This window comes from Bombina bombina, chromosome 6 (assembly GCF_027579735.1).
Source record: "Bombina bombina isolate aBomBom1 chromosome 6, aBomBom1.pri, whole genome shotgun sequence".
NCBI lineage: Eukaryota > Metazoa > Chordata > Amphibia > Anura > Bombinatoridae > Bombina > Bombina bombina.
The window spans coordinates 864,400,021-864,424,791 of NC_069504.1; the positions used below are offsets into that span (position 1 = coordinate 864,400,021).

At 39.2% G+C, this 24,771-nt stretch overlaps 1 protein-coding gene across 2 annotated transcripts in view; it reads right to left on the bottom strand.

Annotated features, from left to right (window-relative positions):
* The window catches only part of LOC128663806 (very-long-chain 3-oxoacyl-CoA reductase), a 113,627-nt gene that overhangs the window by 21,990 nt on the left and 66,866 nt on the right, over positions 1-24,771 (bottom strand). For both annotated transcript variants that reach the window (XM_053718324.1, XM_053718323.1), the window contains exons 5-7: positions 16,708-16,772; positions 10,802-10,846; positions 7,225-7,259 (exon numbers count right to left, since the gene is read on the bottom strand). In XM_053718324.1, the coding sequence (XP_053574299.1) occupies positions 7,225-7,259; positions 10,802-10,846; positions 16,708-16,772 (145 nt within the window). The remainder of the gene's footprint in view (positions 1-7,224; positions 7,260-10,801; positions 10,847-16,707; positions 16,773-24,771) is intronic.

Sequence of the window (24,771 nt, forward strand, 5' to 3'; positions counted from 1 at the left end):
GCAACACCGCCTTATCCTGATGAAAAATCAGAAAAGGAGACTCACAAGAAAGAGCAGATAATTCAGAAACTCTTCTAGCAGAAGAGATGGCCAAAAGAAACAAAACTTTCCAAGAAAGTAATTTAATGTCCAATGAATGCATAGGTTCAAACGGAGGAGCTTGAAGAGCCCCCAGAACCAAATTCAAACTCCAAGGAGGAGAAATTGACTTAATGACAGGTTTTATACGAACCAAAGCTTGTACAAAACAATGAATATCAGGAATATTAGCAATCTTTCTGTGAAAAAGAACAGAAAGAGCAGAGATTTGTCCTTTCAAGGAACTTGCAGACAAACCTTTATCCAAACCATCCTGAAGAAACTGTAAAATTCTCGGAATTCTAAAAGAATGCCAGGAAAAATGATGAGAAAGACACCAAGAAATGTAAGTCTTCCAGACTCTATAATATATCTTCCTAGATACTGATTTACGAGCCTGTAACATAGTATTAATCACAGAGTCAGAGAAACCTCTTTGACTAAGAATCAAGCGTTCAATCTCCATACCTTTAAATTTAAGGATTTGAGATCCTGATGGAAAAAAGGACCTTGCAACAGAAGGTCTGGTCTTAACGGAAGAGTCCACGGTTGGCAAGAGGCCATCCGGACAAGATCCGCATACCAAAACCTGTGAGGCCATGCTGGTGCCACCAGCAGAACAAACGAGCATTCCTTCAGAATCTTGGAGATTACTCTTGGAAGAAGAACTAGAGGCGGAAAGATATAGGCAGGATGATACTTCCAAGGAAGTGACAATGCATCCACTGCTTCCGCTTGAGGATCCCTGGATCTGGACAGATACCTGGGAAGTTTCTTGTTTAGATGAGAAGCCATCAGATCTATTTCTGGAAGTCCCCACATTTGAACAATCTGAAGAAATACCTCTGGGTGAAGAGACCATTCGCCCGGATGTAACGTTTGGCGACTGAGATAATCCGCTTCCCAATTGTCTATACCTGGGATATGAACCGCAGAAACTAGACAGGAGCTGGATTCCGCCCATACCACTATTCGAGGTACTTCTTTCATAGCCAGAGGACTGTGAGTCCCTCCTTGATGATTGATATATGCCACAGTTGTGACATTGTCTGTCTGAAAACAAATGAACGATTCTCTCTTTAGAAGAGGCCATGACTGAAGAGCTCTGAAAATTGCATGGAGTTCCAAAATATTGATTGGTAATCTCACCTCCTGAGATTCCCAAACCCCTTGTGCTGTCAGAGACCCCCAAACAGCTCCCCAACCTGTCAGACTTGCATCTGTTGAAATTACAGTCCAGGTCGGAAGAACAAAAGAAGCCCCCTGAACTAAATGATGGTGATCTGTCCACCACGTCAGAGAGTGTCGTACAATCGGTTTTAAAGATATTAATTGAGATATCTTTGTGTAATCCCTGCACCACTGGTTCAGCATACAGAGCTGAAGCGGTCGCATGTGAAAACGAGCAAAGGGGATCGCGTCCGATGCAGCAGTCATAAGACCTAGAATTTCCATGCATAAGGCTACCGAAGGGAATGATTGTGATTGAAGGTTTCGACAAGCTGAGATCAATTTTAGACGTCTCTTGTCTGTCAGAGACAGAGTCATGGACGCTGAATCTATCTGGAAACCTAAAAAGGTTACCCTTGTCTGAGGAATCAATTAACTTTTCGGTAAATTGATCCTCCAACCATGATCTTGAAGAAACAACACAAGTCGATTCGTATGAGATTCTGCTAAATGTGAAGACTGAGCAAGTACCAAGATATCGTCCAAATAAGGAAATACCACAATAACCTGTTCTCTGATTACCGACAGAAGGGCACCGAGAACCTTTGTAAAAATTCTTGGAGCTGTTGCTAGGCCAAACGGCAGAGCCACAAACTGGTAATGCTTGTCTAGGAAAGAGAATCTCAGAAACTGATAGTGATCTGGATGAATCGGAATATGCAGATATGCATCCTGTAAATCTATTGTGGACATATAATGCCCTTGCTGAACAAAAGGCAGGATAGTCCTTATAGTTACCATTTTGAATGTTGGTATCTTTACATAACGATTCAATATTTTTAGATCCAGAACTGGTCTGAAGGAATTCTCCTTCTTTGGTACAATGAAGAGATTTGAATAAAACCCCAGCCCCTGTTCTAGAACTGGAACTGGCATAATTACTCCAGCCAACTCTAGATCTGAAACACATTTCAGAAATGCTTGAGCCTTCGCTGGATTTACTGGAACACGGGAAAGAAAAAATCTCTTTGCAGGAGGCCTTATCTTGAAGCCAATTCTGTACCCTTCTGAAACAATGTTTTGAATCCAAAGATTGGTAATTGAATTGATCCAAATTTCTTTGAAAAATCGTAATCTGCCCCCTACCAGCTGGGCTGGAATGAGGGCCGTACCTTCATGTGGATTTGGGAGCTGGCTTTGGTTTTCTAAAAGGCTTGGATTTATTCCAGACTGGAGATGGTTTCCAAACTGATACCGCTCCTGTGGGTGAAGGATCAGGCTTTTGTTCCTTATTGTGACGAAAGGAACGAAAACGATTATTAGACCTAAATTTACCTTTAGATTTTTTATCCTGTGGTAAAAAAGTTCCTTTCCCTCCAGTAACAGTTGAGATAATAGAATCCAACTGAGAACCAAATAATTTATTACCCTGGAAAGAAAGGGAAAGCAAAGTTGACTTAGAAGACATATCAGCATTCCAAGTTTTAAGCCATAAATCTCTTCTAGCTAAAATAGCTAGAGACATATACCTGACATCAACTCTAATGATATCAAAGATGGCATCACAAATAAAGTTATTAGCATGTTGAAGAAGATTGACAATGCTATGAGAATTATGATCTGTTACTTGTTGCACTAAAGCTTCTAACCAAAAAGTTGAAGCTGCAGCAACATCCGCTAAAGATATAGCAGGTCTAAGAAGATTACCTGAACATAAGTAAGCTTTTCTTAGAAAGGATTCAATCTTCCTATATAAAGGATCCTTAAAGGAAGTACTATCTGCCGTAGGAATAGTAGTACGTTTAGCAAGAGTAGAGACAGCCCCATCAACTTTAGGGATTTTGTCCCAAAATTCTAATCTGTCAGATGGCACAGGATATAATTGCTTAAAGGGACAGTTAACACCAGAATTTTTGTTGTTTAAAAAGATAGATAATCCCTTTATTACCCATTCCCCAGTTTTTTGCAAAACCAACATTGTTATATTAATACACTTTTTACTTCTGTGACTAACTTGTATCTAAGCATCTTCTGACCGCCCCTAATCACATGACTTTTAGTTATTTTGCATATAGTTGCATTTTAGCCAATTAGTGCAGTGTCTGCCACTAGCCACGGGCGTGATCACAATGCTATCTATATGGCCTACATGAGCTTGATCTCCCCTGCTGTGAAAAGTAAATAAAATAGAGGCAGTCTTCAAGGGCTTAGAAATTATCATATGCACCTTCCTAGGTTTAGCTTTCAACTAGAATACCCAGAGAACAAAGCAAAATTGGTGATAAAAGTAAACTGGAAAGTTGTTTAAAATTACATGCCCTATTTGAAAAATGAAAGTTTTTTTGGACTTGACTGTCCCTTTAAAACGTTTAGAAGGAGTAAATGAATTACCCAAATTATTCCATTCCCTGGAGATTACTTCAGAAATAGCATCAGGGACAGGAAATACTTCTGGAATAACAACAGGAGATTTAAAAACCTTATTTAAACGTTTAGATTTAGTATCAAGAGGACCAGACTCCTCTATTTCTAATGCAATTAAGACTTCTTTAAGTAAAGAACGAATAAATTCCATTTTGAATAAATATGAAGATTTATCAGCATCAACCTCTGAGACAGAATCCTCTGAACCAGAGGAACCATTATCAGAATCAGAATGATGATGTTCATTTAAAAATTCATCTGAAAAATGAGAAGTTTTAAAAGACCTTTTACGTTTACTAGAAGGAGGAATAACAGACATAGCCCTCTTAATGGATTTAGAAACAAAATCTCTTATGTTAACAGGAACACTCTGAGTATTAGATGTTGACGGAACAGCAACAGGTAATGTAACAGTACTAAAGGAAATTTTATCTGCATTAACAAGTTTGTCATGACATTCATTACAAACAACAGCTGGAGGAACAGATACCACAAGTTTACAGCAGATACACTTAACTTTGGTAGATCCAGCACCAGGCAGCGTTTTTCCAGAAGTATCTTCTGACTCAGTGTCAATCTGGGACATCTTGCAATATGTAATTGAAAAAACAACATATAAAGCAAAATTGATCAAATTCCTTAAATGACAGTTTCAGGAATGGGAAAAAATGCCAGTGAACAAGCTTCTAGCAACCAGAAGCAATAAATAATGAGACTTAAATAATGTTGAGACAATAGTGACGCCCATATTTTTTAGCGCCAAAAAAGACGCCCACATTATTTGGCGCCTAAATGCTTTTGGTGCCAAAAATGACGCCACATCCGGAACGCCGACACTTTTGGCGCAAAAAAACGTAAAAAATGACGCAACTTCTGGCGACACGTATGACGCCGGAAACAGAAAAAAAATTTTGCGCCAAAAAAGTCAGCGCCAAGAATGACGCAATAAAATGAAGCATTTTCAGCCCCCGCGAGCCTAACAGCCGACAGGGAAAAAAGTCAAATTTTAAGGTAAGAAAAAAATTGATTTAATCATATGCATTATCCCAAATATGAAACTGACTGTCTGAAATAAGGAACGTTGAACATCCTGAGTCAAGGCAAATAAATGTTTGAATACATATATTTAGAACTTTATATAAAAAGTGCCCAACCATAGCTTAGAGCAGTGATTTTTAACCTTTTTTTTGCCGTGGCACACTTTTTTACATTAAAAAATCCTGTGGCACACCACCATCCCAAAATTTAAAAAAAATCACACATTGTAGCCTAATACAGCATATATATATATATACATAAAAACACACACACACATACTGTATGTATTGTGCTGTTATGCCATGCCTCCTACAAACTACCCCTGCACTGGGAGTAAAAAACAAGCAAAGTTTAAAAATTATGTCACACTGTTGTCAGTCTGCCGTGGCACACCTGAGGATCTCTCACGGCACACTAGTGTGCCACGGCACACTGGTTGAAAAACACTGGCTTAGAGTGTCACAGAAAATAAGACTTACTTACCCCAGGACACTCATCTACATATAGTAGAAAGCCAAACCAGTACTGAAACGAGAATCAGTAGAGGTAATGGTATATATAAGAGTATATCGTCGATCTGAAAAGGGAGGTAAGAGATGAATCTCTACGACCGATAACAAAGAACCTATGAAATAGACCCCGTAGAAGGAGATCATTGAATTCAAATAGGCAATACTCTCCTCACATCCCTCTGACATTCAATGCACGCTGAGAGGAAAACCGGGCTCCAACCTGCTGCGGAGCGCATATCAACGTAGAATCTAGCACAAACTTACTTCACCACCTCCATAGGAGGCAAAGTTTGTAAAACTGATTTGTGGGTGTGGTGAGGGGTGTATTTGTAGGCATTTTGGGGTTTGGGAAACTTTGCCCCTCCTGGTAGGAATGTATATCCCATACGTCACTAGCTCATGGACTCTTGCTAATTACATGAAAGAAATATAACTGTGTTGGTTATGCAAAACTGGGGAATGGGTAAAAAAGGGATTATCTTTCTTTTTAAACAATAACAATTCTGGTGTAGACTGTCCCTTTAATTCATCTTATATCCTATGTAACTTTTTAGGAGAGTATTACCTTAGGAGACTGGTTTTATGGCTTTCATCCACTTTGGCATTATCGTCCATGACCTGGAAGTGATCGCCAAGTATATCTAGTCACTGAAAGTGACCGCCAAGTTTCTCTACATCGATCCCCAGGATCCCTTTCTGTAACTAGGAAAGAGGGGACACGGACCAGAGATCTTCTAAAGAACTCCAAGTCACCCGCAAATTGGGGATCCCCTATGACATACTATGTCACTACATTGCTAGCAATTCACCTACATCATCTGCCACTTGGCTACTATTATCACCACATTATCGCTACATTGATCGATTCTACACCTGACCTGAGTGAAATAAGAGGAGTCACGTGAGTCTAAAGATAAAGCCGCATCCAGGTCACGGCCGATAACACCAAAGTGGATGAAAGCCGTACGACCAGTCTCCTAAGGTAATACCCTCCTAAAAAGTTACACAGGATATTGCTGCTATAGGTAGCATTTTTATGCACTGTGGGAGACGTCCCTTTTATGCTTATTTGTTTTATTAAATTTGTATCTATTCATAGCTTTAATTCACTTGTTATTTGTCTTTTGTATCTATTCAGTTACATATTTCCATTTATATGCCCACATATCTAGGTTCATATAGTATATAGAAATATAATTCATTCATAAGATCCGTGCTTTTAGCGCTAACTCCTTTTTTCTGTATTCACATATCATTTTAAAAACATTTCCAGCTTACTTCTATTACCAAATTTGCTTCAGTCTCATGATTTTCTTTGTTGATGAGATGCCTAGCTAGGTGTCTGGAGCAACTACATGGCTAGTGCTCTTGCAAATAGATGATATTCTTGTACGCTCCTGGGCTTATGCCCATGATTTTCAACAAAAGATACCAAGAGAACAAATAAAATATAATAGAAGTAAATTAGAAAGTTGTTTAAAATGTATGCTCTCTCCCTAACAGGCCAGATTTTGAGGATATCTGAACTAGAGCATAGGTGAAATAATCAGCTGATTAGTAAACATAGTTATTTTACCTGCTCTTATCCAAGGTAATCCTGAAAACTTGGCCTGTTAGGGAGGTCTGAGGACAGATTTAAAAACCAGTGCTCTATCTGAATCATGAAAGAAAAAATTTGGGCTTAATGTCCCTTTAAATAATGACTGATTTTTCTGGTATTACTCATAGAGTTTATCTTGCAACTAAATAATACCTTTATATTGTCTATACCGTACTAAGGTAATTTACAACAGAATGTGTAGTAGTTTCTCTTTATTACTCCTGGAATTCTACCATTATTCCACTAGATTGCTATTTTTGTATACTAAATAGATAGCAGAACTTTATTTCTGCTACTTGATGTTTGTTACTGTGTTTTAATTTGTGTTTATATCACATAGCACACTTCAGAAATACAAACATATGCTATTGGTATATTATGAAATTTTTATGCGGTACTTACTTCTCCACCATTTTTGGAAGCACAATTCGAGTCATCTAAAAGACAGAAAATGCATAAAAGGAATTCATATTAATGCCTCATTCAGCTGGTATTGGAAAAATAAAGAATTTTTTGTAGCCATATTTGAATTTTTAGCTTCATGATGTAATTGACCTGTTGAAGGTACAGTGTAATTTTACCTGCTGGAGTGTATTGAATTGTTTGAAAATACCTCCTTTATCTTTGTTTGGTCATTTAAAATAGCTGATTTTAAATTGTGGGAAAGGCAAATTTTAGCTTGAGAGTTGTTCATCTTGGTATACAGGATTTTTCGTGTGAAGAAGAGACATCTAACTTACAATATAAGGCTCAAAAACAAAAGAAAGATTTTGAGTCCTTTTTCTCCCTGCTGATGAGTTTTTGATAATCAGTCCCGTAGTCTTGATCTTTAAGTATACAGTGAGAGATAAGATAAATATGATTTTGTGTATACATAGAGAGATATGATAATTATATCTGCTCTCTATGCAAGCTCAGCCCATTTAATTCGGCTATTGGTTTAATTATGTGATTGGCTATTTCTTATACACAAATCAACATAAATGATAATTTTCACAAACGGTTTAAATTCTGTAGCTGGTACAAGTCATTGAAAACAAAATAAGGAGAAACCAGTTTGACATGACATAATCCCTTTAATATATATATATTTTTTTACTGGCCATGCATGCTATTTTGTGGTATTGTCTTTTTTACTTGTACCCTTCCCATAAGTAAAATAATCACAAGAGGACGTATAACAAGAAAATAGGATGTTTCACACAATTTTTTAAAAAAATATACAGTGTAATATTACAACTTTTTAATTGTTTAAAAAATGTTAACATTTTGGGGGGGTTGCGTATTTATAAAGTCACACAAAATAATGGGTTAATGTATTATGTGTTAAAGTACTACAGTACCACTAACACAAAGCTTAGGCTCAAAAATACAAAATATAAAAATAAATATACTAAATTAAAGGGATATTCCAGCCAAAATTGGAAACCACATGGGTGCATTTCGGTATTGAACAGAAGCATTTTTGTAATATACATGCATTAGCAAAAAGGCTTCTAATAAAAGCTATAGCTGTTTCAAAAGTGTATTTAAGTATGCACCGTGCACCAGCATTTTAAACACAGCGCTTGCTCAGAGAGCCTAAGGCGCTTGTACCAACTGGTAATGACTCAATTTGGTAATTGCTGACAAGATACAAGCCCCACTGATTATATGAGCAACTGCATTATTTTAAATGTGGATGCAGTGACAATATCTAGCAAAGCTTCACATGCAAATGCAGAGAAAATAGTTAACACTAAAACAGTTATAACTCTTACTATAAGCATTTTTGCCAATACACGTATATTGCAAATATGTTTCTATTCAAAGATGTAATAAATCTATGTGCATTTATATATATTTTTTTTTTCAATAAGTCTTTATTAAAGTGCAAACAAATGTTACAAACTTTTTCAATTTTTCCAATTTTACATTCCATAAATGTATCCAATTTACATTCTCAAATAGTATACATGTCTATGTCCTCTTCCTTGCGACTTTGCAAGTGCCTGGGTTAGTTATACATTGCATGTCATATAGAGAAAGTCTGTAAATGCAAAGCCGATTCTGAGTACCAATCAATGAGTAATGTCCTTCTCATTAAGGTGCGTGACACCTATGGCATACTGTGGCACATACTAACACATACATTGAATATCCTCACTAGGAGGAGAGAACGTGAATACCCAACCTCTGCTTGAGAAAAAATTCCCATGATACCTGTGTGCTTTATCTTGGATTTGTTTAGTTTATTCAGATTAGAGTCAGTGTATGTTGACACTAAGTTTCCCACCCTATGCTGCTTGTTGTATGTGTTGCATCCACTGTGCTAGCATCATTTCGTGTATGTCTATAGTTCCCTGAATCATGTGATGATATCTCTCTAAGTGTAGCAAGGAATCTACCTGAATGCGCCATACATCCACTGTGCTAGCATCATTTTGTGTATGTCTATAGTTCCCTGAATCATGTGATGATATCTCTCTAAGTGTAGCAAGGAATCTACCTGAATGCGCCATACATCCACTGTGCTAGCATCATTTCGTGTGTGTCTATAGTTCCCGCCTGAATCATGTGATGATATCTCTCTAAGTGTAGCAAGGAATCTACCTGAATGCGCCATACATCCACTGTGCTAGCATCATTTTGTGTGTGTCTATAGTTCCCTGAATCATGTGATGATATCTCTCTAAGTGTAGCAAGGAATCTACCTGAATGCGCCATACATCCACTGTGCTAGCATCATTTCGTGTATGTCTATAGTTCCCTGAATCATGTGATGATATCTCTCTAAGTGTAGCAAGGAATCTACCTGAATGCGCCATACATCCACTGTGCTAGCATCATTTCGTGTATGTCTATAGTTCCCTGAATCATGTGATGATATCTCTCTAAGTGTAGCAAGGAATCTACCTGAATGCGCCATACATCCACTGTGCTAGCATCATTTCGTGTATGTCTATAGTTCCCGCCTGAATCATGTGATGATATCTCTCTAAGTGTAGCAAGGAATCTACCTGAATGCACCATACATCCACTGTGCTAGCATCATTTCGTGTATGTCTATAGTTCCCGCCTGAATCATGTGATGATATCTCTCTAAGTGTAGCAAGGAATCTACCTGAATGCGCCATACATCCACTGTGGGGACTACTCATGATTTCCAATGTTTTGGTATCAGTAGCTTGGCCCCATTCAACATGACCAGCATCAGTGCTCTCCCTGCCCTGCTAGCAATTTTAGGTAGCGATAAGTACAACAACGTTTTTGGGCTATTTTGTATGGAGGTTCCCAAGACTAGTTCCACATGGTTGAGAACTCCCACCCAGAAATCGTCTAGTCTAGCGCAGTCCCACCAGATATGTGTTGGTGTGCCCGGTTCCCCGCATTCTCTCCAGCATTTGCCTGAGGCTTGCTTATATATACGCTGCAGTCTACTGGGGGTGAGATACCATCTTGACATAAATTTGTAACTGGATTCCTGTACTTTTGTGGATATAGAGGCGGTTTTAGTTATTTGAAAGGCTAGCTGCCATTCCTCGGGTTCTATTTCTGTGTGCAGCTCTTTCTCCCAAGCTGTTGTATTTGTAGGTAGAGTTTGTGTGTCGTCTGTGAGAAGGATTTTGTATATTAAAGAGATTGCGTGAGCTGTTGGTGCGCTTTTTACGCATAAACTCTCAAATGTGGGTGCATTTATATTTTGACTGGAATGTCCCTTTAAGACATTGGGAAAAAAAAATCACTGGTAAAATGAGATATAAACGTATGAGAAAATCAGTCTATATAGTAAAATAAACTATATATAAAAATATATAATTTCCAACAGTTTATATTGTACTGAGAGATATTTTCCTGTTCATTCACATACATTTATGCACCTATGTAGAATTGAATAATGTACATTTAATTTAATGTGCATAAAGTTTATTCATTTGATATCAATAGTAATTCAATAATTCCCGAAAACTCATAATTCAGTGCTGTGCCATACTCTTACCTGTACTACTGATGTTATGTTGCAGTTGATGATGTCTGCTAATTGCTGACAAATACAAATTCATACATTAATAAATAACACAAAGATGTTCACGCATTCCATAATTAACTGCCATATGGAAAGTATGCAAGGATCAGTAATTCCGCCACTTAATTTAAAGGGACAGTCTACACCAGAATTTTTATTGTTTAAAAATATAGACAATCCTTTTATTTACCTATTCCCCAGTTTTGCATAACCAACACAGTTATATTAATATATGTTTTACCTCTGTGATTACCTTGTATCTAAGCCTCTGCAGACTGCCCCCTTATCCAAGTGCTTTTGACAGACATGCAGTTTAGCCAATCAGTGCAGACTCCTAAATAACTCCATGGGAGTGAGCACAATGTTTATCTATATGACACACATGAACTAGTACTGTTTAACTGTGAAAAACGTTCAAAATGCTCTGAGCTAAGAGGCGGTTTTCAAAGGTTTAGAAATCAGTTTGAGCCTACCTAGGTTTAGCTTTTCAAAAATACCACCAAGGGAACAAAGCAAATTTAAAGATAAAAGTCAATTGGAAAGTTGTTTAAAATTCCATGTTCTATCTGAATCATGAAAGTTTCATTTTGACTAGACTGTCCCTTTAAAATGAAATGTAAGAATATATATGTATATATATATATATATATATATATATATGTGTGTGTGTGTATATGTATGTATATATATATATATATATACAGGGAGTGCAGAATTATTAGGCAAATGAGTATTTTGACCACATCATCCTCTTTATGCATGTTATCTTACTCCAAGCTGTATAGGCTCGAAAGCCTACTACCAATTAAGCATATTAGGTGATGTGCATCTCTGTGGTCTAATGACATCAACACCCTATATCAGGTGTGCATAATTATTAGGCAACTTCCTTTCCTTTGGCAAAATGGGTCAAAAGAAGGACTTGACAGGCTCAGAAAAGTCAAAAATAGTGAGATATCTTGCAGAGGGATGCAGCACTCTTAAAATTGCAAAGCTTCTGAAGCGTGATCATCGAACAATCAAGCGTTTCATTCAAAATAGTAAACAGGGTCGCAAGAAGCGTGTGGAAAAACCAAGGCGCAAAATAACTGCACATGAACTGAGAAAAGTCAAGCGTGCAGCTGCCAAGATGCCACTTGCCACCAGTTTGGCCATATTTCAGAGCTGCAACATCACTGGAGTGCCCAAAAGCACAAGGTGTGCAATACTCAGAGACATGGCCAAGGTAAGAAAGGCTGAAAGACGACCACCACTGAACAAGACACACAAGCTGAAACGTCAAGACTGGGCCAAGAAATATCTCAAGACTGATTTTTCTAAGGTTTTATGGACTGATGAAATGAGAGTGAGTCTTGATGGGCCAGATGGATGGGCCCGTGGCTGGATTGGTAAAGGGCAGAGAGCTCCAGTCCGACTCAGACGCCAGCAAGGTGGAGGTGGAGTACTGGTTTGGGCTGGTATCATCAAAGATGAGCTTGTGGGGCCTTTTCGGGTTGAGGATGGAGTCAAGCTCAACTCCCAGTCCTACTGACAGTTTCTGGAAGACACCTTCTTCAAGCAGTGGTACAGGAAGAAGTCTGCATCCTTCAAGAAAAACATGATTTTCATGCAGGACAATGCTCCATCACACGCGTCCAAGTACTCCACAGCGTGGCTGGCAAGAAAGGGTATAAAAGAAGAAAATCTAATGACATGGCCTCCTTGTTCACCTGATCTGAACCCCATTGAGAACCTGTGGTCCATCATCAAATGTGAGATTTACAAGGAGGGAAAACAGTACACCTCTCTGAACAGTGTCTGGGAGGCTGTGGCTGCTGCTGCACGCAATGTTGATGGTGAACAGATCAAAACACTGACAAAATCCATGGATGGCAGGCTTTTGAGTGTCCTTGCAAAGAAAGGTGGCTATATTGGTCACTGATTTGTTTTTGTTTTGTTTTTGAATGTCAGAAATGTATATTTGTGAATGTTGAGATGTTATATTGGTTTCACTGGTAAAAATAAATAATTGAAATGGGTATATATTTGTTTTTTGTTAAGTTGCCTAATAATTATGCACAGTAATAGTCACCTGCACACACAGATATCCCCCTAAAATAGCTAAAACTAAAAACAAACTAAAAACTACTTCCAAAAATATTCAGCTTTGATATTAATGAGTTTTTTGGGTTCATTGAGAACATGGTTGATGTTCAATAATAAAATTAATCCTCAAAAATACAACTTGCCTAATAATTCTGCACTCCCTGTATATATATATATATATACAGGGAGTGCAGAATTATTAGGCAAGTTGTATTTTTGAGGATTAATTTTATTATTGAACAACAACCATGTTCTCAATGAACCCAAAAAACTCATTAATATCAAAGCTGAATATTTTTGGAGGTAGTTTTTAGTTTGTTTTTAGTTTTAGCTATTTTAGGGGGATATCTGTGTGTGCAGGTGACTATTACTGTGCATAATTATTAGGCAACTTAACAAAAAACAAATATATACCCATTTCAATTATTTATTTTTACCAGTGAAACCAATATAACATCTCAACATTCACAAATATACATTTCTGACATTCAAAAACAAAACAAAAACAAATCAGTGACCAATATAGCCACCTTTCTTTGCAAGGACACTCAAAAGCCTGCCATCCATGGATTCTGTCAATGTTTTGATCTGTTCACCATCAACATTGCGTGCAGCAGCAACCACAGCCTCCCAGACACTGTTCAGAGAGGTGTACTGTTTTCCCTCCTTGTAAATCTCACATTTGATGATGGACCACAGGTTCTCAATGGGGTTCAGATCAGGTGAACAAGGAGGCCATGTCATTAGATTTTCTTCTTTTATACCCTTTCTTGCCAGCCACGCTGTGGAGTACTTGGACGCGTGTGATGGAGCATTGTCCTGCATGAAAATCATGTTTTTCTTGAAGGATGCAGACTTCTTCCTGTACCACTGCTTGAAGAAGGTGTCTTCCAGAAACTGTCAGTAGGACTGGGAGTTGAGCTTGACTCCATCCTCAACCCGAAAAGGCCCCACAAGCTCATCTTTGATGATACCAGCCCAAACCAGTACTCCACCTCCACCTTGCTGGCGTCTGAGTCGGACTGGAGCTCTCTGCCCTTTACCAATCCAGCCACGGGCCCATCCATCTGGCCCATCAAGACTCACTCTCATTTCATCAGTCCATGAAACCTTAGAAAAATCAGTCTTGACATTTCAGCTTGTGTGTCTTGTTCAGTGGTGGTCGTCTTTCAGCCTTTCTTACCTTGGCCATGTCTCTGAGTATTGCACACCTTGTGCTTTTGGGCACTCCAGTGATGTTGCAGTTCTGAAATATGGCCAAACTGGTGGCAAGTGGCATCTTGGCAGCTGCACGCTTGACTTTTCTCAGTTCATGGGCAGTTATTTTGCGCCTTGGTTTTTCCACACGCTTCTTGCGACCCTGTTGACTATTTTGAATGAAACGCTTGATTGTTCGATGATCACGCTTCAGAAGCATTGCAATTTTAAGAGTGCTGCATCCCTCTGCAAGATATCTCACTATTTTTGACTTTTCTGAGCCTGTCAAGTCCTTCTTTTGACCCATTTTGCCAAAGGAAAGGAAGTTGCCTAATAATTATGCACACCTGATATAGGGTGTTGATGTCATTAGACCACACCCCTTCTCATTACAGAGATGCACATTACCTAATATGCTTAATTGGTAGTAGGCTTTCGAGCCTATACAGCTTGGAGTAAGACAACATGCATAAAGAGGATGATGTGGTCAAAATACTCATTTGCCTAATAATTCTGCACTCCCTGTATATATATATATATATATATATATATATATATATACGCCTTTATTAAAACAAACATCTACATTTCAAGCCAACTAAGCTCTTATTCATGCATGAACCTACCTAGGTATGCTTTTCAATAAAGAATACAGAGAGAGCAAAGAAAATAGGAACGGTTCCTTAAAATTGCATGCTCTGTCTGAACCAAGAAAGTGTAATTTTGACTTTTGTGTCCCTTTAAAGTGACATCCTAATGCAAAAAATGATATGCTTAACCACAAAGGGTTAAACACAAAATTAAAGACCCACTGAGGATGCAAATGCATTGCAGCTCTACGGCAGGATACAGAGGGTAAGCCAATCAGGAGCAACAGTCACACATAGCCACCAATCATCAGACATGTCCTTCTTGGGACGGTTTTGGCTCCTGCAGGGGATAACATACGTTAAACTAGCATCAGTAATGTAAAAAATATGACTCAGATTACAAGTGGAGTGCTATTGGAAGTGCAGAGTGCGCTATCAATATCGCTAGACCACGCTAGGATTAGCACTGAAATTAAAATTACAAGAAGAATTACCAGAGAATGTTTAGCATGCCCTATACTTTCACTGGATATCCCGACTGTGCTAAACATATTTATGTTCATATTACAAGCTGAAAGTTGTGTGTTATAATGGACTAGAACCTAGAATACAGGTGGGGAACCCTATTGATGCAGACAAGCGTTTAGCCCATCTGCCATCATGGGGTCAAAACCACCCAGAGGGACACCAGATCATAGTGCCAGCCACCAGGTGGAAATGCTCCAGCCAGTCATAGGAAACAATGACAATCTACCCCAGCGTTCAGCCCATTGGGCTATACTGTGTTAAGCTTGTATATCTAATGTGCCTCCCACTGTAATCGTATCTTGTTCCTGTCCCCTCCACAGTGGGAGTGACCATTTTCTGCAAAATCTCTAGCAACCGGTTGGTCTTATTTTGTCCTTTAATTGCTGATCTTATGGTAGCCCAATGGTTCGCCATTCTAGTGCATATGTTGTTGGATGTTTTGCCTATATGGAATCTTCCACAGCAGCAATTGAATAGATTGATTACAAATCTGGTGGTACGTATAAGATAATACTTAATGTTAAACCGTTGGTTGATGTGTGGGTGTTGGAAAGATGTTCTTCAAAGCATACTGTGGCCACTCAGGCAATGAAACCAGTCTTACTTATTAGTTTTCAACCAAGTATTTGTTTGATAACAGTGTGTTGGATCAGATAGCAGCAGCCTGTCATGAATACTTCTGCCCCTACGGTATCCTACCCGAGGAAGATTCCTTTCATTGAACAGTAGCTGAGGGTCAGATGCCAAAATGTCCCATCTTTTTCTTAATTGTGAGCCCAATAATTTCTTGCCAGTGTTCTTCCAGTGCTTTGTGTGAAGGTGTCTTCAACAGTGACTCCTGTAAGGTCTCTTCTAATTCTGCTATGTTGGGGTTTAGTTCTTGTCTATTATAGCCTCTCTCGCAAAATTTCAAATACATCTCATCCAACTGCTTTTTGCAGGTGTCAATATCGGATTTATTTCTAATAACTGGGAGTGAGGAAACAAACGCATATACACATATATATATATATATACATACACTATATATTTTAAAAAAAAATCTTCTAAGTGAAGAATAAAGGTATTTCAATTATTCCTTAACGCACCTTTGGCTTTAGCGCACTTGTACTAGCGCACCTTCAGATTAGCGAGTGAGCAAAAGAGGCTTTTTTTAACTTAGGAGTCTTTCGCTCATGCGCTAACATTTTACTTTTAACTTGTAATACAAGCGCAAGAATAGGAGCTCTACAGATTTAAGATGAGCGGTGTTAGCCCTATATGTTCTAGTGTTTTTGCATTAGAATGTCCCTTTATTAAAACTTTGTAATCACTTTCTTGAATTAACCAATTTTTCAATGTATATTGTAATTGTTTAGTGTAAATATTTGTAACTGTACAACATGATGAAAAAGCTTTTAGCATTGATATTTAGCATTTTTATTTCACATAGCACATTTACTGACATACTCCAAGGTATAATTTTCACACAACACTTACCTGCTTTAAATCAGGGATACTGAGGAATTGTATTCTGCTACCAGTCGCCATGCCCACATTGTTTACTGTAATAATACAAAGAAATCAGAATGACTTCTAAACAGGTATCAAGAAAAAGAAAAAGTTATTGAACCCACTAGACCTAATAATATTTAGCTGGAAGTTGATTAGATAACGGTCACCATGAACTAAACCTTTTGTCTTCAAGGCCATCTACAAATTATGAATCTGCCTCGATATTTTGTAGACAGTACAGTACAATATTTTTTTAGTCACCTATCTAGAAATACAGCATAGACTGAGCATGAAAATCTAATGCCCACACAAACCTGAATTAGATACACACACACACACACACACATATATACAGGTAGCCCTCAGTTTACGCCGGGGTTAGGTTCCAGAAGGAATGGTTGTAAATCGAAACCGTTGTAAATTGAAACCCAGTTTATAATGTAAGTCAATGGGAAGTGAGGGAGTTAGGTTCCAGGCCCCTCTTAAAATTGTCATAAGTAACACCTAATACATTATTTTTAAAGCTTTGAAATGAAGACTTTAAATGCTAAACAGCATTATAAACCTAATAAAATAATCACACAACACAGAATATATAATTAAACTAAGTTAAATTAACAAAAACATTTGCTAAACAGCATTATAAACCTAATAAAATAATCAAACAACACAGACTTCACTTGCATTTTTCTGCAAACAGTTCTTTCTATGCATTCCAATCTGGACTGATTTATAGACAGGAAGATCTTGTTCCTTTGAAATCTGCTTGATAGCTCAGGTCTGGTTAAACTGATTAATTTCAGCTTGCTTGGCTTTGCTGCAACACAAGCGGACAGCTCCACCTACTGGCTATTTTAATAAATGCACTGCTTCTCAATGCTTTTCAATAATAGCAGTCACATGACTGGAAAAAAAGGTTGTTATTCTGAAACGGTGTAAATTGAACCGTTGTAAAACAAGGGCCACCTGTATGTTTCTTTTTTATTTATTTTTTTAAATTAATTCATTTATTTATTTTAAATGTATCCATTTTTTTCGACTGAGGAGCGGGCATAGACAAAGCCTTCCTGATCTTTATTTATTAAAGGGACACTAAACCCAATTTTTTTCTTTCCCGATTCAGATAGAGCATGCAATTTTAAGAAACTTTCTAATTTACTCCTATTATCAATTTTTCTTTGTTCTCTTGCTATCTTTATTTAAAAAGCAGGAATGTAAAGCTTACCAGCTGGTCCATTTTAAGTTCAGCACCATGGATAGCGCTTGCTTACACCAATAAGCAAGCATAACCCAGGTTCTCAACCAAAAATGGGTCGGCTCCTAAGCTAAACATTCTATCTGAATCAGGAAAGAAAAAAAACAGAATTTATGCTTACCTGATAAATTACTTTCTCCAACGGTGTGTCCGGTCCATGGCGTCATCCATAACTTGTTGGAATATTCTCTTCCCCAACAGGAAATGGCAAAGAACACAGCAAAAGCTGTCCATATAGTCCCTCCTAGGCTCTGCCCACCCCAGTCATTCGACCGACGGACAGGAGAAAAAAACAGGAGAAACTATAGGGTACCGTGGTGACTGTAGTTAAAGAAAGAAATTCATCAAACCTGATTAAAAAACCAGGGCGGGCCGTGGACCGGACACACCGTTGGAGAAAGTAATTTATCAGGTAAGCATAAATTCTGTTTTCTCCAACATTGGTGTGTCCGGTCCACGGCGTCATCTATAACTTGTGGGAACCAATACCAAAGCTTTAGGACACGGATGAAGGGAGGGAGCCAATCAGGTTACCTAAACGGAAGGCACCACGGCTTGCAAAACCTTTCTCCCAAAAATAGCCTCCGAAGAAGCAAAAGTATCAAATTTGTAGAATTTGGCAAAGTGTGCAGGGAAGACCAAGTCGCTGCCTTACATATCTGATCAACAGAAGCCTCGTTCTTGAAGGCCCATGTGGAAGCCACAGCCCTAGTAGAGTGAGCTGTGATTCGTTCGGGAGGCTGCCGTCCGGCAGTCTCGTAAGCCAATCGGATGATGCTTTTCAGCCAAAAGGAAAGAGAGGTAGCAGTAGCTTTTTGACCTCTCCTCTTGCCAGAATAAACGACAAACAGAGAAGACGTTTGTCTGAAAACCTTTGTTGCTTCTAAATAGAACTTTAAAGCACGTACTACATCTAAATTATGTAACAAACGTTCCTTCTTTGAAACTGGATTCGGACACAAAGAAGGCACAACTATTTCCTGGTTAATATTTTTGTTGGAAACAACCTTTGGAAGGAAACCAGGTTTAGTACGCAAAACAACCTTATCTGAATGGAACACCAGATAGGGCGGATTACACTGCAGAGCAGATAACTCAGAAACTCTTCTAGCAGAAGAAATAGCAACCAAAAACAGAACTTTCCAAGATAACATCTTGATATCTATGGAATATAGAGGTTCAAACGGAACCCCTTGAAGAACTGAAAGAACTAAATTCAGACTCCAGGGAGGAGTCAAAGGTCTGTAAACAGGCTTGATCCTGACCAAAGCCTGAACAAAAGCTTGAACATCTGGCACAGCTGCCAGTCGTTTGTGTAACAAGACAGATAAAGCAGAAATCTGTCCTTTTAGAGAACTCGCTGATAATCCCTTATCCAAACCTTCTTGGAGAAAGGAAAGGATCCTAGGAATTTTAATCTTACTCCATGAGAATCCCTTGGATTCACACCAACAGATATATCTTTTCCATATTTTATGGTAAATTTTTCTAGTTACAGGTTTTCTGGCTTGAACCAGAGTATCTATCACAGAATCCGAAAACCCAGGCTTAGATAAAATCAAGCGTTCAATTTCCAAGCCGTCAGCTGGAGAGAAACTAGATTTGGATGGTCGAATGGACCCTGTACTAGAAGATCCTGTCTCAAAGGTAGCTTCCATGGTGGAGCCGATGACATATTCACCAGGTCTGCATACCAAGTCCTGAGTGGCCACGCAGGAGCTATCAAAATCACAGAGGCCCTCTCCTGTTTGATCCTGGCTACCAGCCTGGGAATGAGAGGAAACGGTGGAAACACATAAGCTAGGTTGAAGGTCCAAGGCGCTACTAATGCATCCACTAGAGTCGCCTTGGGATCCCTGGATCTGGACCCGTAGCAAGGAACCTTGAAGTTCTGACGAGACGCCATTAGATCCATGTCTGGAATGCCCCATAATTGGGTCAACTGGGCAAATATCTCCGGGTGGAGTTCCCACTCCCCCGGATGGAATGTCTGACGACTCAGATAATCCGCCTCCCAGTTTTCCACTCCTGGGATGTGGATCGCAGATAGGTGGCAGGAGTGATCCTCCGCCCATTTTATGATTTTGGTCACTTCTCTCATCGCCAGGGAACTCCTTGTTCCCCCCTGATGGTTGATGTAAGCAACAGTCGTCATGTTGTCTGATTGGAATCTTATGAATCTGGCCTTTGCTAGTTGAGGCCAAGCCCTGAGAGTATTGAATATCGCTCTCAGTTCCAGAATGTTTATCGGGAGAAGAGACTCTTCCCGAGACCATAGACCCTGAGCTTTCAGGGAGTCCCAGACCGCGCCCCAGCCCACTAGATTGGCGTCGGTCGTGACAATGACCCACTCTGGTCTGCGGAAGCTCATTCCCTGGGACAGGTGATCCTGGGTTAGCCACCAACGGAGTGAATCTCTGGTCTTCTGATCTACTTGAATCACTGGAGACAAGTCTGTAAAGTCCCCATTCCACTGTTTCAGCATGCAAAGTTGTAATGGTCTTAGATGAATTCGCGCAAAAGGAACTATGTCCATTGCTGCAACCATCAACCCTACTACTTCCATGCACTGAGCTATGGAAGGACGTGGAAACAGAGTGAAGAACTTGACAAGCGTTTAGAAGTTTTGACTTTCTGACATCTGTCAGGAAAATCTTCATTTCTAAAGAATCTATTATTGTCCCCAAGAAAGGAACTCTTGTCGACGGAGACAGGGAACTTTTTTCTATGTTCACCTTCCACCCGTGAGATCTGAGAAAGGCCAGAACGATGTCTGTGTGAGCCTTTGCCTTTGACAGAGACGACGCTTGTATCAGAATGTCGTCCAAATAAGGTGCCACTGCAATGCCCCTTGGTCTTAGAACCGCTAGAAGGGACCCGAGTACCTTTGTGAAAATCCTTGGAGCAGTGGCTAGCCCGAATGGGAGAGCCACAAACTGGTAATGTTTGTTCAGAAAGGCGAACCTTAGGAACTGATGATGATCTTTGTGGAAAGGAATATGTAGATACGCATCCTTTAGATCCACGGTAGTCATAAATTGACCCTCCTGGATTGTAGGTAAAATCGTTCGAATAGTTTCCACTTTGAACGATGGCACTCTGAGAAATTTGTTTAGAATCTTTAAATCCAGAATTGGTCTGAAGGTTCACTCTTTTTTGGGAACTACAAACAGATTTGAGTAAAACCCCAGTCCTTGTTCCACAGTTGGAACTGGGTGTATCACTCCCATTTTTAACAGGTCTTCTACACAATGTAAGAATGCCTGTCTCTTTATTTGTTTTGAAGATAAGTGAGACATGTGGAACCTTCCCCTTGGGGGTAGTTCCTTGAATTCCAGAAGATAACCCTGAGAAACTATTTCTAGTGCCCAGGGATCCTGAACATCTCTTGCCCAACCCTGAGTGAAGAGAGAGCGTCTGCTCCCTACTAGATCCGGTCCCGGATCGGGGGCTACTCCTTCATGCTGTTTTGGTAGCAGTAGCAGGATTCTTGGCCTGCTAACCCTTGTTCCAGCCTTGCATCGGTTTCCAAGCTGGTTTGGTTTGTGAAGCATTACCCTCTTGTCTAGAGGCTGCAGAGTTGGAGGCCGGTCCGTTCCTGAAATTGCGAAAGGAACGAAAATTAGACTTATTCTTGGCCTTGAAAGGCCTATCTTGTGGGAGGGCATGGCCCTTACCCCCAGTGATGTCTGAGATAATCTCTTTCAATTCTGGCCCAAAAAGGGTTTTGCCCTTGAAAGGGATATTAAGCAATTTTGTCTTGGAAGATACATCCGCTGACCAAGACTTTAGCCAGAGCGCTCTGCGCGCCACAATTGCAAACCCTGAATTTTTCGCCGCTAATCTAGCTAACTGCAAAGCGGCATCTAAAATAAAGGAATTAGCTAACTTAAGTGCGTGAATTCTGTCCATAACCTCCTCATACGGAGTCTCTCTACTGAGCGACTTTTCTAGTTCCTCAAACCAGAACCACGCTGCTGTAGTGACAGGAATAATGCACGAAATAGGTTGCAGGAGGTAACCTTGCTGTACAAAAATCTTTTTAAGCAAACCCTCCAATTTTTTATCCATAGGATCTTTGAAAGCACAATTATCCTCGATAGGAATAGTAGTGCGCTTGGCTAGTGTAGAAACTGCCCCCTCGACCTTAGGGACTGTCTGCCATAAGTCCTTTCTGGGGTCGACAATAGGAAATAATTTCTTAAATATAGGAGGGGGGACAAAGGGTATACCGGGCATTTCCCACTCCTTATTCACTATGTCCGCCACCCGCTTGGGTATAGGAAAAGCGTCGGGGTGCACCGGAACCTCTAGGAACTTGTCCATCTTGCACAATTTTTCTGGAATGACCAGGTTGTCACAATCATCCAGAGTAGATAGCACCTCCTTAAGCAGTGCGCGGAGATGCTCTAATTTAAATTTAAATGTCACAACATCAGGTTCTGCCTGTTGAGAAATTCTACCTGACTCAGAAATTTCCCCATCTGACAAAACCTCCCTCATGGCCACTTTAGATTGGTGTGAGGGTATGACAGAGCAATTATCATCAGCGCCCTCCTGCTCTACAGTGTTTAAAACAGAGCAATCGCGCTTTCTCTGAAATGCAGGCATTTTGGTTAAAATATTTGCTATGGAGTTATCCATTACTGCCGTCAATTGTTGCATAGTAACAAGCATTGGCGCGCTAGAAGTACTAGGGGTCACCTGCGCGGGCATAACTGGTATAGACACAGAAGGAGATGATGTAGAACTATGTCTACTCCCTTCATCTGATGAATCATCTTGGGCAACATTACTATCTGTGGCAGTACTGTCCTTACTTTGTTTGGACGCTATGGCACAATTATCACACAATTTTGAAGGGGGAGACACATTGGCTTCCATACATACAGAACATAGTTTATCTGAAGGCACAGACATGTTAAACAGGCTTAAACTTGTCAATAAAGTACAAAAACCGTTTTAAAATAAAACCGTTACTGTCTCTTTAAATTTTAAACAGGGCACACTTTTTTACTGAATATGTGAAAAACTATGAAGGAATTGTTCAATCTTAACCAAATTCAAATTCACTACAGTGTCTTAAAGCACTCAAAGCATTGCACCCCAAATTTCAGACCTTTAACCCTTAAAATGACAAAACCGGAGCCGTTTATAGTTTTAACCCCTCTACAGTCCCAGCTACAGCCTTTGCTGCGACTTTACCAAACCCTGGGGGGTATACGATACCAAATGAAGCCTTCTAGGGACCTTTTCAACTACTTCCAGACCCATACACATGCAGCTGCATGTGCTGCTCTCAAAAGTAACTGCGCAGTAATGGCGCGAAAATGAGGCTCTGCCTACTACAAAGAAGGCCCTTCCTGACTGGGAAGGTGTCTAAGCCAGTACCTGCCATGAAAATAAAGTTCCCCAAAGTTATAAAGTGTGAATTTTAACCTCAAGCTGTATAAAATGCCCAAATAAAGCAATCGATCTAGCCCATAAAAGTGTCTACCAGTTTTATAGCCCATATTAAGCCCTTTATTCTGTTTGAGACTAAGAAAATGGCTTACCGGTCCCCATGAGGGGAAAAATGACAGCCTTCCAGCATTACACAATTTTTGTTAGAAATATGGCTAGTCATACCTTAAGCAGAGAAGTCTGCTAACTGTTTCCCCCAACTGAAGTTATCTCATCTCAACAGTCCTATGTGGAAACAGCAAACGATTTTAGTTACTGCTGCTAAAATCATATTCCTCTCACAAACAGAACTCTTCATCCTTTTCTGTTTCAGAGTAAATAGTACATACCAGCACTATTTTAAAATAACAAACTCTTGATAGTAGAATAAAAAACTACAACTAAACATCACATACTCTTCACCATCTCCGTGGAGATGCTGCCTGTGCAACGGCAAAGAGAATGACTGGGGTGGGCGGAGCCTAGGAGGGACTATATGGACAGCTTTTGCTGTGCTCTTTGCCATTTCCTGTTGGGGAAGAGAATATTCCCACAAGTTATGGATGACGCCGTGGACCGGACACACCAATGTTGGAGAAAATGGGTTTAGTGTCCCTTTAATAAATAAAGATCAGGAAGGCTTTGTCTATGCCCGCTCCCCAGGTAAAATATATTTTAGTCCATCTTCCACCAGCTTTGTTAATATTTTATAGTCCCAATTTATGAGTGAAATAGGGCAATAGAACTCAACTAATTTTGGATCTTTTCCTGTTTTGACAAAAATCCCTATATAGGCAGCTGAAAAAGTTTTGGACCATGGATCTTTATTTTGATACTAATAATTAAACACATCTGTAAGAGCTGGAACAATATGATTATTAAGCATTTTATAATATTCAGCAGGAAGCCCATCAGCACCCGCAGTTTTAATACTAGATAGGGCTAGGATTGTTTGTTTTTTTAACTTTTGTGGGGAAATTGGAGGATTAAGTATCTCAATCTGTTCCTTGTTTTTAGTAGATTTTTGGGTCTTTTCTTTAACTATAAAGTTTCCACTGGAATCTATTTATTAATTGGTAGATTGTTGTAAAAGAAATGTCTCTAATTCTTTTTTTTTTGCCATATAATGCTTAGACCTGGTATGTTTTTTAGAATTCTGTGAATAATTAACATATGATTGTTACAAGTAATTCTGTTTCTTAATTTTAGCTATAAAAATGTTATATTTCCCTTTTACACCATTATAGCTCTACAGTCTAGTCGCTGGAGCTCTTATCAAGCTTGTTATAATCATCCTACTATTTAATTAAAAAAAATCTCTGAATACCTTAGAACCAATAATATATTTTAGA